General features: G+C 40.1%; 1 protein-coding gene across 2 annotated transcripts in view; it reads right to left on the bottom strand.

The window, feature by feature from the left end:
- Positions 1–5,404: 5,404 nt before the first annotated feature.
- Positions 5,405–19,133, bottom strand: part of LOC149811676 (CAAX amino terminal protease family protein) — a 49,253-nt gene continuing 35,524 nt past the window's right edge. For both annotated transcript variants that reach the window (XM_089993902.1, XM_089993903.1), the window contains exons 6-8: positions 6,128–6,190; positions 5,912–6,036; positions 5,405–5,706 (exon numbers count right to left, since the gene is read on the bottom strand). In XM_089993902.1, coding sequence (XP_089850028.1) covers positions 5,562–5,706; positions 5,912–6,036; positions 6,128–6,190 — 333 coding nt within the window. In that variant the 3' untranslated portion in view covers positions 5,405–5,561. The remainder of the gene's footprint in view (positions 5,707–5,911; positions 6,037–6,127; positions 6,191–19,133) is intronic.

Here is a 19,133-nt window from a genome sequence, read left to right as displayed (position 1 = left end):
GTTCAATGTGCAGAACCTGACTCTCAGATATGGATCATCTAAAGCACAATTGACTTCAATAAGGTAGGCTGTCTCATGGTTCCTTAGCAAAGTTGCAAAACTTTTTAGTCCCACTTATTTGGTTGGGAGATTAATGGGTAAATTTTGATATTTTTTCAATTTATATATATAAAGACTAGAAATATGAAATGGGTCACAAAATCCAAATGCTTCAAATAATACTTGACCGGGAAAAAACAGGATCTTCAAAATTAAAGGGACCCAAAATGGAATATGAAACGCATACTGGCAGCATTAACAACAATTTTACAGCTGTGTCGCTCAAAAAACAGTTTACAGCTGTAATGAATGTCTAAAATTTTGAAATTTCTAGACTGCGTGTTTGAACAATGCATTTCAGAAAATGTACTAACATGCCCAGGTAAATAAATTGTGAAAAAAATACACCTTGCCTTGTACCAAGCTTTAGATACACCATCTTAGGGCTCATCTTGGGAACATTATTATTGAGTGAACCTGGTTTATTCAAAATCAGTTTGCCTTCTCCTATCACAATGTGCATGAAATATTCAGCATATGCTTGGCCAACTTGCTAACCCAAAGTTACTCATAGTCAAGTGGCACAATCTATTGGCAATATTAGCATATTTGTAAATTTGATGCTTCATATTTCTACCACTAGATATGAAATTTGAATTTATTTCTTCAACTCACTATTTACTGTTGATTTTTTTTCTAAACCTTAGTATACTTGCACACACACTACATCAATGCCTACATATATTGCCAACCATCCTTCTCTTCCATGTTCTCTCCTTGGTTGGAACTTATCTACTTCCAATTGGTTCCACAATGGATCCACAAGTGGAGCAGCTAAGGAGGGTGTTTGCTGAACGTCTGAAGGCAGCAGACAGGGCAAAAGAAAAATTAGATGCACATTTGTGTGCACTGGCTCAGCATCGTCTCCGCTTGATCCAGCGATTTGGTGAAGCTATCGGAGACTCGGAGCTGCAGGATTTCACTCTTCAAGCTTCAGATGCTACAAAAGTAAAAAGTCATGAAGACAAAAGCAGCCATTGATTCATACTGGAGGCTTCCTTAAAATATATCTGGTAAATAAAATTGTTTTAGAATCTAGCAAATAGAGGAAATGAAATTCAGCTCTTGAAATATTTTGTTTGCTAGATGTGATTCACTTAGAATGACAATATATGGCAATACGGAGCAAATCTTGTTCCTATTTGTTTTCCCTATTTATTATTTTATAACAACCCAATATGAACCTTCTGCACCATGAAATAAAATGAAATAAAAATTCTAGCATGCTCAAAACATGATCTGGATCAGATACGGTGGATCAATGGTTGCTTCATGTTTGTGAAGCCACCCTTGAAGGTATATCCCAGCTTGACAAATCAACAGGAAAAATGGTTTAATTAAAGAAAAAAGAGTTCAGTTTCTTGGAACCACCCTATAGACTGGTTTTAGAATGCAGGAGACATGCATAAAGAAATTCTCATTCTTATGTGGATCATACTTGAGAGAGAGAGAGAGAGAGAGAGAGAGAGAGAGAGAGAGAGAGAGAGTAAATTCATTAAGTTACTTAAGCAGATTATGGAGGCAAAATACAAAAAGAAAAAAAAAAAGGCAAGTATCGAGAGAAATTTTAGGTGACGGGGGCATCTAGCTCTGCCCCGCCCCTGAAAACACTTGTTGAAAGGCGGTCTTTGGCCTACTACATCCCAAGGGGTTGTCTAAACTCGAAACTAGTTCATTGATGTCCTGATTTGTTGTGGGGACAGTTAAAACAATCCAAGTTGGATGCTGACCTACTCAAACCTCACTAGAATTTTTTTCCCTATTAATAAAATATGGTGAAAGAATGATACTAACAAACTGTTGATGTTTATAATGCAAAGCTTAATAATAAAAGAAAAGGACAGTTCTCTTGAAGGAAAAACTACGGACTTGAAGCCCACAAAGACTCCTCTCATATGGTAGGGGCGACTTGTCACAAGTTCGAAACCCACAAGTGGCATCCCTTGCTGCGAGGTCGAAGCTGGGTGCACTTCTCAATGGGCGAGGAAGACCTCAAGGGTTTTACCAACTGAAGGCCAGTCAATGTGCAGCCGGTGATTGCGGGGTGGGTGTGGTGGGTTCTCTTTGGACTATGGAAAAAAAAGGACTTGAAGACGTAGGTGGCCTGGGTTTAGGAGGGCATAATACTCACAAAATATTGTAAGTTCAGTAGTGATTCTATCCAATAGAGCATATATTGTACCTTGCAACTTTTGTTGGATCTGGATAATGGATCCAGTGTGACCATAGGATCTGACACTGAAATCCGAAGAGCCACACAATGGTGGGCTCATAACTCACGTAATGTGCGAGTTAAATAACATATTGAATACCTTATTCATGGCTGGATAACGGCTATCCAGAGGAGGATAAGTAGACCCAGCCCCTGCCTAACGAGCTCGATCCATGCATCGAGAAAATCCCCCTTGAAGCAGGCCATTAATGAAAACCCCAATTCCCTTCTCCTCTGTCGAACTGATGCTCGCCCTCACTGCACACACCCCGGTCCAAATCCCAAAAAACTCTACATTGAGAATAGCTCCAAGCACTAACCTGCAACTATTAGTACATTTTCTTAATATAATCGTTGATAGCAAAGATTGATTTGAACCCAAAACACAGAACCGCCTTTTTACAATTCAAACCCTCTTAAATGACCGTTTACTCATTCAACATCATTTTATGCGTTACTCTATACATGACAACTAATTCACAACCATCAGTTACAAGATATCGTTGATCAGTTATGGCACTGTGCATCCTGCGCACGCTTGCTGCACCAGGTCACGGGCTGGAACCAGAACAAAATTGCATTTTCAGTTGCACGGAAATACCCATGGCCTGGGAACGGGTAGATCATAGATTGACCGATTCGACACCACAGAGGGGAAAAACTCCATGGTTAGGACCCTCCCCACAGAGCCCATATGCTAGGCGTCGGCTTGTGCAGGGAGGTGATGCCCACGGGGATTGGAACCTTAACCACTCATATGATATGATAGCCAAGGCCCACCCCCGTTACGCCAACTCCCTTTGGGGCATTAAGTGACTTGTTTTTTGGTAATTTTTGTAGATCATGGTTTGAAATTAGAGGCTTAGGTCTCAAATTCTTCCTCTCGCTTCGGGTCAATTGATAGCTCTATGATTAGTGTATCACACACACATGGTCAGGCCTTTAGGTCAAACTTTTTTTTATTGAATCTAATCCAAAGGTCCAAATGAGGTCACAGAGCGTCAATTCGGTTCTCTCTCTCTCTCTCTCTCTCTCTCTCTCTCTATATATATATATATATATATATATATATATATATATATATGTGTGTGTGTGTGTGTGTGGAGAATGAAAACCTTCCTAAACCTCCCTAATGAAAATTTTTTGATGTTTTTTTCAAAATTCTGACCGTACAGATGTGGTCAGCATGATTGATTTACTATAAATCGACACTTGGATCATAAATTTTGGATAGAAAAAATGGTATTTGGAGACTCAAAAATTTATGAAAATTGCACGCCGTTGATTTTGAAACTTATAAAAACTTATCTATGCATCAGAATCAAATGCTCCAAGAACTGATTCCTATAAAAACAAGCATATAGATCACATCTGTACAGTTAGAATTTTGAAAAAAAATATCAAAAATCCAATAAAACGTCCATTGGGGAGGATTGGGAGGGTTTTCCATTAGGGAGGTTTTCATTTCCCATATATATATATATATATATATATATATATATATATATATATATATATATATATATATATATATATATATATATATATATATATATATAAGAAGGGGATGGTCCTACTCCTTTTTCGTTAGGTATGATAGAATCCTTTAAATACTTTCAATTATTTTTTGTTTGATCTAAACCGTTAGATGTGTTTATTATTGTTTATTTACTAAGAAATGAGCTTTCTTTTAAATTGATTTGATGTAAAAATGTAAATATTTTATCATTAAATTTTAGTATAATATTTTCCCAACACAAGTGTATCATACCCTCAAGGGTAGCCATATTTTCCCATCTTTTCTAATGTTGAAAGGTTTTTTTTTATAAAGGCAAGCTGGGCTTAGGCAGACCCCTACCAGTTATACAACTATACCATCGGATTTTGAACCTGCAACATCCCAACAGAAGGTGACATGCACTAGCCAGGCAAGCGGAGCTCAGGTTGGTATGTTGAAAAGTTTTTCATAAGCAGATAAGAGACTTGGTAGCTATTCGCAAGTTCTCACTGGAATTGGAGATCATGGCAAATGTTCATTTTACTGAAAGCTCGTAAAAGGAGTGGACATGAGCTGAGCTCGGTTAGCCCCTCAAGGGCCTGTTCTGACTGTCTGGAAAAGCCAGGCTTGCCCTAGGCTGGCTGTATTTGAACGTGTCAGGGCCCATCTTTGCGTGCATTATCAGGTTTGACTCCAGCCTAACCCTGCCTGCTCAAACTTACCTTCACACCTAGACTGGATCCAGGCCTACTTATGTACCAGGTAGGAGGACTATAAGACTCAGGCCCAATCTCGACCCATTATCGATCTATTTTTTGGCCTTCACCAAAGAGAAGTGGGTGGTGAAGCACCTTAACAATGACAAAATGATTTCTTTTCACCTCACAACCAATAACAATGGACGTACTAAAAAAACATCAAGCTACTGCATTCTTTGTTAGACAAATAGGTCGAACAGCATGCTTGTTGATGATATTAGGGGGCTTGATAAGTTAGCTCGGGCTGTATCATTAATCAAAAAAAAAGGTAGTGTCATGACTATTATCTCGTAGGAAGGCTGATTCGCATTGACTACTTGCAAAGGCACCGATGCTTAGGGCTGGTAAACAAGCTGAACGAGCGATCAAGCTTGTCTCATTCTTGTGGCGAGCCAAGCCGAGTTTGAGTTCATAATAAGGCCAAGTTAAACTATCTGAGAGTGAGCTGGTTTGTTAGAATTAATCAGATTTTACCACTAAACTGATCTTTTGCAAACCACATAGTTCAATCATATGCTCTACATATACTATATAATGTAAAATACATCTGAAATATACTTTTTATTACCTGACAAGCCGAGCTGTGTACCTATTGTTTATGTTCAGAGGCTATTTTATGAGTTTCAGCGAGCTCTTTACGAGCCAAGCCACAAGTGGCTCAGCTTGTTTCTCAGCCCTACCAATGATTGACAAAATTTGCTTGGCCTTGACTTCATGCTGGGCTAGGCCAAGGTCCAAGTCTACCAAGTTCTGATAAGAAAGTTAGACCCAAGCCCATCCCAACCAGAAATACACAATTTAAGCTGCAATACAAAGTCATCATCATCGAGGAGTGTCTTAACAATGTAAATCTTCAGTACACAAAATGATCAAAGGTTTTGACAGATCACATCTTATGCCTGGATTACTGGCTTGGTCAATAGATAAGCTTATCCACGTTAAAGAAAATTAACAAATGTAATAAGCTATTTTAATTACAGACAGTGTATTACAGTTATTGTAAGTTTTTCCTATTCATCGAACCATAACGCCAGAAAATCCCTCCAATAAGGTTATTTAATGAATGGGATGCCATTGGAACAAGAATACTTGACGAAAAGACTGTTGCCATTCCATACACAAATCCAACTAATGTAGCCCTACAAGAAGCAGAGAATCCTATTATGTAATTCACTATAATTTGGCATAAAACTAATATTGTCAGTTTTCGAATGATCATCAGTGAGATCGTGCCATTTGCTTGTGAAGTAAATGCATGTGCCTTGATGTGTATGTGAGTGTATGGGCAGATGGGGGAGATGCAACTGTAATAAGCAAAATAGCAAGATGAGTAAAGAGGAGTACCAGACTGCGAAAGAAGATTTTCTACCATTACCCAGGTGCAAAACTCCAAAGACAGCACCTACTGCCAGGGCACCCTTCCAGTTTAAGCCGAATAGAGGAAGCAAAGCACCACGGAAAAGCAGCTCCTGAGAAAACATAGTTTCTAGCATATTCGAGTACAACATCGATAAGCTTCAACTAGTACAGGAAGCTTTAAATGCATGTCTCTCCACTTACCTCACTTACACCAGGCAATATTGCGACAACAGCATAATCCCATGGCTCAAGAGAACCAAGCACCTGGAATACGAAAAACATGTAAGTGAAGAAAGATCGGCATCAATCAGCTCGTCAGCAGTGGTAACTTCAACATTGGGTATTCTTTGGTGGAAGTACCTTAGCATGACATTGACAAAAGATGCCCTTGATAAAACAAAGCAATCACCATTTGCAGATTTTACAATTTTAGGTTCAAATAACCCCTCAGTTCAGCTAAGTTTATGAAAACATATATGAAATATGATAAAACCCTAAACCAATAAAAGCATTAAAAGTTCCTTTTTTATTTTTTAGCTGAAAATCAATTGTGGCTATTTTGTCAGATACCAACGATAAGCCGGAAGGTTGCACCTAATAAGAAGAAATTCCTTTATTTGGATAAGACTGATAAATTTCTGGAATAAACTTTGAAGTCAGGAAGCCCAATCAAGCTCTGTTTGGGAGCTGGATTTGATAGGAAGATCGGAGGGGAGATGGGGATTCAATCAATTCAGTACAACCCAGCTGTTTCGGGGGCCCAGATTTGGGAGATGGAATGGAAGATGAGAGAAGAGATGAGAGGGGATTTGACCCACAATTTCCCCAGTTCAATTCCATCCACACAAGGATATAGTCTACAAATCTGCTCCCATCTCCTTCCCAACACTAGATCCCAAATAGAGCCTTCCCAACTGATTATTTTAGATTAAGGACTTTTGGGTGCAAATGCTTTGTCCTTACAAATAAAATTGACAAACTTTCTACAAGAGCCATTTCTTGTGGGTTTTTTTTTTTTGTTACGGTGAAAACCAAAAAGGATTTAGATGCTATGATTTGAAAAATGATAAACTCTATATTTCAAGGAACGTCACCTTTATAGAGAAAAAAAGTCTGATCTAAATGTGCCTATCAAAGAAAATGATGATTATTCTTTTCTGGAAGTATATCCTAAATATAATGATGAATTATTGAACAACAATGATGTTAATGATATGCCCCAAACCGATATCCAGTGTGGTGAATCTCATGATATAGATAGTGAACCTCTTATCCCGTATGGAAGAAGAATGGGTATATACATCCTAATGCCCTAAAAAATATTCTAATATAGAAAATCAAGAACCAAACACTCTTAGAAAATTTGAAAGGACACACAAACCTCTAGATAGCTTTGTATCCTACGAGACCTTTACTCCTCAATATAGAGCATGTCTAGCCAAATTCTTCTCTACTTTGAACTTTCCTCCTACAACCAAGCTAAGAATTATCCTGAATGGGTAAGTGCTATGAATGAAGAAATAAGTGCCTTAGAAAAATCAAATACCTAGAGTTAGTTTAGCATTCGGATAATACATCAAAATTAGGGGTCATATCAAAGGATGCACTGGAATCAAGAAGCCAAGGAGATTTACCAGGAGTAGAGTAATATGAGACCGCGGCTCCGGTTGAAGGGGATGATCCTCTAAAAAGAGGTTGAAGTGCTTCTACTAATTATGACAAAGACATAGTTCCAACGGAAGAATTTTGCGAGTTGCTCATGTCTTTATCCTCGATGATTGCACAACTATGAAGTTGTGGACCCAACTTATGCAAATGTTTTCACAGGTTTCTGAGGCCATTGTTATGTTCCTAAAGAGGGAGTTTCTGAATCTTAAAAAGGATTTCATGTCTGTCATGGAGTACCTTAATAAGATGAATAAAATCACATACTAACTTGCTATGATTGGTTACATAATTCCAGACAAAGACAAGGTACAATAGGTCCTTAATGGATTAGGGCTCGAATACAACACTTTTTATACTACCCTGACTTGTTTTGATGAGGAGCCCACTTTTGAAGCTTTACATCCTAAGTTGCTGCAATTTGAGATGAATTTAGGAGGATCTGGTGAGAATCTTGCAAGAGCAGTAAACAATCACAATGTACATATTTCAAGTGCACAGTTTGGGAGAGAAAGAGGAGGCATGAGAGAACGAGGTAAAGGGCGGAGAGGTAATCAGGGAGGACATTGGTTGCTCATACTTCCTAATACACCTCACATTTCTTATCAGGACAAGAAAATACCCACATTGTATATTTGCAAGAAACATGGATATGTTAAAGCAAATTGCTCGTATAAGGATGATCCCAGGTATGTTGGAGAGCAGAGTTCACATAATAAAAGTGCACCAAATAATACTGGAAAATCAGGGACGAAACCAGTGGATACACCGCTTCTATTGGACGCCTTAGCAGAGTTGAATCTAAACCAAAATGATCAGGGAGTTTGGTACTTTGATTCTGAGGCAGCAAATCATATTATTGGGGATGAAGGTAAACTTAAAATTTTGATTCCTTATTTTGGTAGAGATAGAGTTATTACCGAAGATGGCACTCGTCACCCCCATCACACACACTGAAAATGCTTTCATTCCCATGTCCAATTCAAATCTTTGTCTATCAAATGTTTTTCTTGTTCCAAACATAAGAAAAAATCTTGTTTCAGTTTTTAAACTTGTTGATGATACTGTAGAAGTTTCGATGAGATGCACAGGAACCTAGGCAGAGAGAGAGACGGTTGTGAAATGAGAAAACTCGTTAACTTTGATTAGGGCTTAATCTCTATGTTAAATAGAGAGAGGCCAAATATAAAAATTACATACGAGTCCCTCATTAAACAGGAAATAGCATATACATGTGCCATCTTTGTTAAATTATGTAATCAAACTTGTAATTTCGCATATATATTTTATATATATAAGGTAATACATATACATATATATAATATATGTATATGTATTTACCAATTATATATATAAAATATATATATTCCTAGTAAGGGTAGTTTAGGAATTTTACACATATTCTTTTTCAAGAATATGTTTTTGTAATTATTTTCTTTTTCTTTATTCTTTTTATTTTTCGCATTTAATGCTTGTACTAGCATTGGGAGGGGCCCAACCCACTAGTCGTTGGACCCCTCCAACGGTCACATTTGTGACCGTTGGAGGGGCTCCAACGACTATGTGGAGCCCCTCCCAAGGCCTCCTCCAAGCCCTATATATATGGGCAGCTCCTCTTGTATTTTCACAAGGGATTTGGGATTATAGCCCAACCTCTTTAGTGTTTATGAAACTTATGGGTGCAAGTGCACATTTGTGATTCGGTGTGTTGTACTTGTTGTGCACAAGTGTTCTTGGGTGTGTATGTTCACACATTTATTCTTAAGGTTGTTGCGTTATCGACTAAAGTATCTTGTTGAAGATACTTTTACATGGTATCAAAGCCTCGTTGAAGAAGAAGAATTACGATTCGCCTCCTCTTGCATTCCTCGAAAAGCGTGCCTTCAAGTTTCTTGAAATCAAAGGAGATCACCTTCTTCGAGCAATATTTTAGGCTCCTCTCTTGTCAAGAAAGACGTGAAAAGTAATTAAGGTACGTACTATCCCTTGCATTCTTTCCTCTCTAATGGGCGAAAAAGACTCCCATTTCTCCCTTGGGTTTAAGCTTAATGGCTCAAACTATCATGTTTGGGCCGGTAATATGGAAGCTCATATTAAAGGAAAGGGGCTTTGGGGTTACGTTCATGGATCCATACCGGAACTGGAACCCAAAATTACCATTATTGAAGGAGCGGACATTAAGATCCTTGAAGGGGATGAAAGACAAAAGGCTCTTGAAGAGTATTCTAAGAAACGTGATGATTGGGAAATGAAGAACTTCAAGATCTTATCTTGGATATTTTCATCCGTTGAGACCAAGATAAACGCCAATATCATCAAATTTAAAAGGGCCTCCGAAGCTTGGGTATATCTTGAGAAAATGTACACCTCAAGAGATCTATCCCACAAGTACTTTCTCCAAAAGAGGGCTTTGACTCTCCAACAAAATGACATGACCATTCGGGAGTACTTTGCCGAATTATCCTCCATTTGGGACGAGCTTGCCATCCTTGAACCTAAATGGAGTGGTGAGGCAATCGAATTAAGGCACAAACAACTTGAAGAAGATCGGTTCTTTAATTTTTTGAATGGCCTTAGACCCGAATTTGAACAAGTTCGGTCCTCTCTTCTCTCCGCCTTCACATCCCCCTCTCTTGAAGATGTTATCACCAAGCTAAGTGGTGAAGAAACCCGTATGGGGATTGGCAAAAATAATCCTAGCATTCTTGTTACTTCCTCTACTCAAGAAGATGGTGAAATGGCTAATGTCGTGTCAAGACCGGGAAATAACATGAGGACCTATAGACCTCCTCATTTCAAGAATCAAGGTCAAGGAGGAAATGATCGGTATGGTAAAAGAGACTATAGCAAAGTGACTTGCTATCATTGTAAAGAACCCGGACATATCAAACCTTTGTGTCCTAAATGGAAGAAATTGATTGCAACGGTTATGGCATCTCAAGTTGAAGAACGCCCTTCCTCATCAAGTGAGTCTTTTTCTCTTCAACAAATCGTAGAAGCTCTACAACCTCTTCTCAAGGGAGGCACTTCCGGAGCCGCTATGTCATCTTCTTCCCCTGGTAAGACATCTTGGCTTTTAGATTCCGGGGCATCCTTTCACATGACCCCTAGCTATTGCTCTCTTTCAAATTTTTCTAAAAACTCTTTTCCATCCTTTGTATCAACCGCGGACGGAACATCTCTTGAGATTAAAGGAATAGGGAATTTTGAAAAACAAGACTTCTTTGTTCCAAAAATTCGTTTTATCCCAAACCTTAACCTAAATCTTCTTTCCGTTTCCCAACTCTCGGACCATGGTTGCGATATAAAATTTTCTTCTAATAAGTGTTGGATACAGGATCGCCAGTCCGGGAGGTTGATTGGGGAAGGCTCTAGAAGAGGAGACCTCTACTACGTTGATTTTCTTCAAGTTCCCAAGAGTCAATTTTGCAACGTCGTTCAAAACAAAGATATTCATGTATGGCATAAGAGATTGGGTCATCCCAATATAGTTAAAATCTCCTATTTGCCTTTTGTTAAACATCTTTGTAAAAGTGATTTTTTGTGTAATGAATGCATTCTTGGGAAAATGAAATGTTTGCCTTTTCCTCAAAGATCCATGTTTACGACAAAACCATTTGAAATTGTCCATTCCGATGTATGGGGACCGGCTCCGGTAATGTTAAAAGGAGGATTTTCATATTATGTGATCTTTGTGGATGACTATACTAGGTTTTGTTGGATCTATTTCCTTAAACATAAACATGAAGTTTTTTCAACTTTTAAAAGTTTTCACATGATGATTTCAAATCAATTCAATGGATGTTTAAAAATCTTTAGATCTGACTCTGGAGGAGAGTACCTCTCAAATGAATTTAAGAGCTATCTTGAAAATTTTGGTATTCTTCACCAAAATTCTTGTCCGAAAACCCCTCAACAAAATGGGTTAGCCGAACGAAAGCACAGACACATCATTGAAACAACTAGGACTTTGCTCATTTCTCAAAACATTCCAAAAAATCTTTGGGCTGAGGCAGCCCTTACTTCTGTCTATCTCATAAACCGACTCCCATCGAAAAATTTAAACAAAATTTCCCCTTTTGAAAAACTGTATGATAAGGAACCTGATTATAGCAGGTTAAGGGTCTTTGGGTGTAAATGTTTTGTTCTCACTGATAAGAATGACAAACTTTCTCCTAAAGCCATTCCTTGTGCCTTTCTTGGCTATTCTGAAACCCAAAAAGGGTTTCGTTGTTATGATATCAAAAGTGATAAATTGTATGTTTCCAGAAACGTAAGTTTCTTGGAAAATATTAGTGGATTTGAACGTTGTGACCCCCATAATGAAAATATGGATTATTCTTTTTTATTTGATTTACTAAATAAGGACGATGACACTAGTGATAATGAGTCAGATCAAAGTAACACAAATGAATTTGAAACAGAGGAAAACATCTCCTTACCACCTTCGTCACATCAACCTATTGAATTACCTAGAGACCCTATCACCTACTCTCATAGAGATCAAAACAACTTTAGGAGTGCTCTTGACAGATATAATGATGCCAGTTCCAGTACCTCTCAGAATGAAGTGATCCCTCATAGAACTGAGAGAAGTAGAAGGCCTCCTTCTAGGTTCATTTCCTAAGACTCTTTTTCACCAAGATATAGAGCCTGCCTTAGTGCCATCCACTCTTATACCGAACCAAGAAATTTTGAAGAAGCACGAAAGTCCCCTGAATGGATTAATGCCATGGACAATGAACTTGAGGCCCTAAGAAGAGCCAAAACCTGGGAATTTCAAAATCTTCCTAAAGGCAAGAAAACAATAGGGTGCCGATGGGTTTTTAAAGTAAAAACTAAAAGTGATGGATCCCTTGAAAAGTACAAAGCTCGCTTGGTTGCAAAAGGATATAGTCAAGAATATGGTATTGACTATGAAGAAACTTTTGCTCTTGTAGCTCGTATGGTCACCGTTCGATGTCTTATAACCGTTGCCTCTATCAACAAATGGAACATCTATCAAATGGATGTGAAAAATGCCTTTTTAAATGGCGACTTAAGCGAAGAAGTTTACATGGATGCTCCTCCTGGAATGGAGACTCCTAAGGGAAAGGTGCTTCGTCTTCAGAAAGCACTCTATGGTCTAAAGCAAGCCCCCAAGGCTTGGTATGATAGATTTAACTCTGTTATGATTGAAAATGGTTTTTCCTCTTGCTTTACTGACACTGCTCTATTTGTTAGAAAATCCAATGTAGGGATTGTAATTTTACTTCTGTATGTTGATGACATGCTCATCACTGGGAGTGATTCTAACGGGGTTAAGAGTATAAAATCTATCTTAAAAGATAAATTTGAAATGTCTGACTTCGGTTTTCTGACTTATTTTTTGGGAATTGGAGTAGCATACTCTCTTAGAGGATATTTCTTATCTCAAACTAAGCTTGCTTCTGAGATCATTGACAGGTCAGGTATTACAGATGAAAAGCTTTGTGAAACTCCTGCGGTTGTAGGAGCAAAGATGAAAATTGATGATGGGGTTCCCCTTTTGGATCCGACACCCTACAGACAGCTTGTAGGATCTTTGATGTATCTGAGTATTACCAGACCAGATATATCACATGCAGTCCATACTGCAAGTCAGTTCTAGCATGCGCCTACATCCGTTCACATGAGTGCCATCTTACGGGTCATAAGATACATAAAGGGTACTCTAAATAAGGGAGTTTTTCTGTCCTCTTCTTCTGACTTAAAATTGATTGCTTATACTGACTCAGATTGGGGAGGTGACCCAAATAACCGTCACTCCACCACTGGTTTTTGTGTGTTCTTAGGAGACTCACTAATCTCGTGAAGATGCAAGAAACAACAAAAGGTGTCGCTCTCCTCAACTGAAGCTGAATACCGGGCCATGGCATCTACTACCATGGAGATTGTTTGGATTCACCAACTGCTAGAAGACATGGGGATCAAAATTGAAGGACCCACCAAGCTATGCTGCGACAACAAGAGTGCAATCTACATTGCAAAGAATCACACCTTTCATGAGCGGACTAAACACATTGAAATGGACTGTCACTATGTTCGTGAAGCATATCTCCGAGGAGTTATTGATCTTCCCTATGTCACGTCCGAATATCAGTTGGCAGACTTCTTTACTAAAGCCCTGTGCGCCCCACGATTCAACTTTCTTCTTGGCAAACTTTCGGTCATCTTGCCCTAAGTTTGAGGGGGGGTGTTAAATTATGTAATCAAACTTGTAATTTCGCATATATATTTTATATATATAAGGTAATACATATACATATATATATATGTATTTACCAATTATATATATAAAATATATATATTCCTAGTAAGGGTAGTTTAGGAATTTTACACATATTCTTTTTCAAGAATATGTTTTTGTAATTATTTTCTTTTTTCTTTTTCTTTATTCTTTTTATTTTTCGCATTTAATGCTTGTACTAGCATTGGGAGGGGCCCAACCCACTAGTCGTTGGACCCCTCCAACGGTCACATTTGTGACCGTTGGAGGGGCTCCAACGACTATGTGGAGCCCCTCCCAAGGCCTCCTCCAAGCCCTATATATATGGGCAGCTCTTGTATTTTCACAAGGGATTTGGGATTATAGCCCAACCTCTTTAGTGTTTATGAAACTTATGGGTGCAAGTGCACATTTGTGATTCGGTGTGTTGTGCTTATTGTGCACAAGTGTTCTTGGGTGTGTATGTTCACACATTTATTCTTAAGGTTGTTGCGTTATCGACTAAAGGTTCATACATGACATGTATTGCTCTTTTGAGCAATTGGCCTGTGGAGGCCGATATTATCACATCAAAATCAATAAAGTGTTGATTTCCCACTTCAAGATACTCCATGACCTCACATAAAATTCATACCGTACATGCCTTAAGGTTCGGTTACAATAGCAATTGCAGTGGTTTTCTCTCCAGAAATGAGTCTATTCACAAAGTCTACCTTAAGTATTCAGTTTCAAAAGAATAAGCATGCAGGACAGACAATCACGAGTTAAGTAATCCTACAGGTAAACAGGTATGCCAATTAAACTACTTGATTCTTTCTAGAATGAGTCTACCCAAAGAATTTACATTAAGCATGCAATTTCAAAAGAATCAAAAAGAGTAAACTCTGACCAGCCAATACTTCTTCAGATAAGCAGGTATGCAAAATAATTATTCTATCTCAGAAGTCTTATTTTATTTTGTTCATACAAACTCTTCGTGCGACTTTCCCCTACCTCGGGATGTCGTGCAGTTGCGTGTGTCTACGTGTGTAGATGATACGAGGCTCAGGCCGCGGAGCCAGAGCGGGGTTCGATACGAAGTCTGCAGAAGTATGAGTATTCAGCGCTACATTATTTATCATGTGAAGAAAAGAACATCAAGCCTGTCGATCAAAAAAGAGAGAGGCAGCAGGGGTGTGCCCCTGCTGGCCAAAAACAGACAAGCAACAAAGGACGAGCCCCTGCCTGCCGACAACAGCGGGGCGACAGGGGATGAGCCCCTGTCGAAAACAGCGTGACGGCAGGGGGCCAGCCCCTGCCGACAGCAACGAGGCGACAAGGGTCCAGCCCCTGCCGACAGCAACGAAGCAGCAGGGGTTGAGCCCCTGCCGACAGCATCGAAGTGGCAGGGGGCCAGCCCCTGCCGACAACATCGAAGCGGCAGGGGGGCAGCCCCTGCCGAAAGCGCAGGACGGCAGGGGGGCAGCCCCTGCCGACGGCATCGAAACGGCAGGGGGGCCAGCCCCTGCCGAAAGCACAAGACGGCAGGGGGGCCAGCCCCTGCCGACGGCATCGAAGCGACAGGGGAGCCAGCCCCTGCCGACGGCCTCGAAGCGGCAGGGGCTGAGCCCCTGCCGACAGCACGAAGATGGCAGGGGCCAGTCCCTGCCGACAGCCGAGAGGCGGCAGGGGGCCAACCCCTGCCGACAAGGAGAAAGAGATCGGGACGGGGGGGGTGACAGGGAGGGCAACCGACCTCCCGTCGGTTTCCCTATCACCCACAGGGGTGAGGGGGGTGTCGCAGGGGTCTCGGTCCCCTGCCGACACTCTGGCAAATTCCTTGAGGGAAAAGGGAACGACAGGGGCCCTATAGGCCACTTGTCGGGCCCCCGATGGGCACAGGGGAGGTGGGAGGCCGCAGCAGGGGCTGTGAGCCGCCTGTCGGCCTCCCGGCGAGGTGACAGAGAGGGGGGTGTGAGGAAGAGAAGAGGGAGGAGAACGGCGTACCTGGGATGCGGTGGCCGGCGTCGGCATCGTGCGCAGCAGAGGAGGAGGGGGGATCGTCGCGAGGGGATCGAGGGCGGCACTGGAGGCGTGCGCAGGGAAGGAGGAGGTCGGCACAGGGGGGGCGAAGGGCTTCGAGAGGGAGGCGTGCCTCCCTTCGCCCTCCCACATGGAACTTAAAGGCCCCAGGGGGCGATGAAAGGGGAAACCCCGATGGGTTTCCCCAATCCTCCCGAAAACGAAGGTGGAAAAAGGGGGGTGTTGCGGCGCTCGGGATCCTGAGTCGGGTTATTTTAAAACCCTAAAGAAAAGGGGCTCGGGTCGGGTCCGGACCCGACCCGACCCGACCTGGCCCGGGTCCAAAACAATAAAAAAAAAAAATTTAATTGCGGGTTTTACATTAGAGATGTCCATCTACAATGCTGGACTTGACCATTTTTTATCACAGGTTTTCAACTGACAGAATAAACAATCATATTCACTAATTTGAAACAAAATATGTTTCTGGTTTCTAAACTTAATCATTTATTATTTCCCAAACATAATTACCATTTTGATTTGTGAATAGTCAAGAAGATTTCAAAAATGAAAGATTACTAAAGCCATTTTCATACCACATGTACATAAAGTAAATCTGTGACACAATCATCAGACACAGACAATTCTCCCAGTGATATAATCAAACAGCAATTATGCAACATATTTCTATAAGAATGGGTTATCTTCATAGAATTCCATAGGACTAAACTTGGTTACAAGAGTGCCAACATGCTAAATAGCTGCTATTCCGTGATAATGCTGGTACCATTTTTAATAGAACTAATTTACTAAACAGATATGGATAACACACCACCATTGTGACCTAATTGCAAGCATAACTTGGATTATGCGAGCAATGCCTTTGAGATTAGGAAAAAATTAGCATTCTAAACTGGGAGCATAACACAAATTAGAAAGATTTATGGCTCCCCAGTGTCGTAGTGGAGTTCTCAGGTTCCAGTTCTTCAAATTTAGTACTAAAGAAGTCAGATGTGAAGTATGAACGGGATGATGTTTGCCAAAGCTGTAATTCAGAAGTAGTGCATAGCAGCTAACATTAAAAACTTGCTAGCAGTGTTGTTGAAAGTGCATCTCACCGCACGGCAAGGGGCTTTTTGCCTTGAAGCGCAAGCCTAAGGCGCAAAGGGGTCGAGGCGTGTGCCTCATACGCCTTGAGGTGCACGCCTCGTTTCAATGTAGGTCAAAGGCCTCATTTGTCCAAAAAAAAGAGAAACAAGAGTGTGTGTGGGTGGGTGGTGGGGGTGATGTTAGGGCACCCTGAAAAGAAGTGTTTTCCCTTGTTACGGGTCATGGATCTGGAGATCCAGACCCGTGACATTAACTTCTCATTAATGGCATTGTGTAATTTACTTTATTGTAATGAGGGTACTTTAGTACCCTAATCTTTGTAATAGCATGTTAATATAAATGGGTTTACACAGCAGCCGACCCTAAGATAATAGGGTATCGATTTTTCTCCAGCTTCTCTCTCCCTTTCTCTCTCTCTCTCTGTTTCTCAGCTCTCACGCGTGGAACGACCTGAATATTGAAAACCTAACATGGTATCAGAGCCACGCTTCAGCTGAAACTGGAATCGATCTCAAAGGTACGTCTGAAAGATCTATCTCTTCTCGATTTTCTCTTCTAAGTCAAGAAAAACTTTTTCTGTCTCCCCAATCTCGTCTGTTTTTTTTTCTTGTTTACGTCTGACCCAGTATCTTCTTTTCTCCTCGATATTATTCAGATCTGATCGAGAATCAGATCTATCTATTTTTTTTTGTCCCTTGAACTCGATCAGATCTGACGTTAATCAGATCTGATCAAACTATCTTCCCTACCTAATCTGAGTTAACTCAGAGAGGACTGAGTGACTCAGCCCAGATTTTTGACCCCAAACCCTTTGTTGAATATACCTTTTTCTTTCATTCTTTCATTCTTCATTCTGTCATCAATATACCTTGTTTATCGTTTTGATCACAGCGTGATCTAATCATGCAATCAGGGCCCTATTTTTGATCCAGCTGCACCCTTGATCAGATCTGATCAAGCCGATCCAGCTACACCCATTTCTACCATTTTATCTCCTTTAGCTTGAAAGCATTGCGTCAATACCGAGTGGGAATTCATATTCACAATTTTTTTTTGTGATTTTCATATCCAATATTCAATTTCTTATACAAATCAGAAATCTGATAGATATTCAATCTCTGTTTCAAATCAGAAATATGATAGCCATTGATCTGAATTAGTTTCTACACAAAAAAAAAAGGCTTACAGAAACAGATTGTGCTGAACACACTCTTAATACTGTGAAACATGGATTCACTTCCTAACCAGTCGGTTATTTCTTCAAGTTTCCTCAGTCAACTCGTGTCTGAAAAATTAAACAATGGTAACTTCTTGACTTGGAAGAGGCAAATCATACCTTTCATTAGGAGTCAGGATCTTTCTGGACATCTAGATGGATCTATTCCAGTTCCTCCTGAGTTCATATCACGAGAAGAAAGGGACAGCAAAGGGGAATCTACTACAGTATATGTTAGAAATCCTGAATTTGTGGCTTGGATGAAAAGAGACCAAACGCTAGTTGCTTATATTACATCTACACTGTCACAAGAGGTACTTGTAGCCATTCCAGATGACTGCACTGCCATGCAACTTTGGAACAAACTTGTTCAGACATACTCACGGTAGAAGTAGTATAGTTACTGGAGATGGATCACACCACTCTGTCTCTCATATTGGAAACTCTATTATACCCTTGCCCGAATCTTCCATCAACCTTTCAAAAGTTCTTTATGCTCCTAATATCAAAACATCGTTTCAGTTTTTAAACTTGTTGATGATATCAAAGCCTCAATTGAATTTACTCCCTCTTATGTTCTTGTCAAGGATCTCTGCACGAAGGAGACATTCGCTAGAGGAAAACGACAAGGCAATATGTATGTCTTTCAAGAAGATCCTTCAGCACATATTCGCTCTGCAGACCCAAACTTGAAGCTTCAATCATCGTTGCCTTCTGAAAATCCTGCATGTGTTTTCAGTGTCTCTGAAATCAATAAGTCAAATCTTTGGCATAGTCGTCTAGGTCACTGCAGTAGTAGTTTCATTGAAAAGCTTGTTTCAAATAACCTCATTCCCAAGTCAAGTTTAGGAATAAATGTCAATGACAACAAATGTTCTAGTTGTCTCTTATATAAGAGTCATGTCTTACCATTTCATTCTATCAATAAAAGAGCTTCAAGACCTTTTGAGACTATCTGTTCTGATGTT

This window comes from Nuphar pumila, chromosome 17, assembly GCF_984573655.1.
Source record: "Nuphar pumila chromosome 17, dmNupPumi1.hap1.1, whole genome shotgun sequence".
Taxonomy (NCBI): domain Eukaryota; kingdom Viridiplantae; phylum Streptophyta; class Magnoliopsida; order Nymphaeales; family Nymphaeaceae; genus Nuphar; species Nuphar pumila.
The sequence above is the reverse complement of the archived record's forward strand: the minus strand, read 5'-3'. Positions and strand labels throughout refer to the sequence as shown.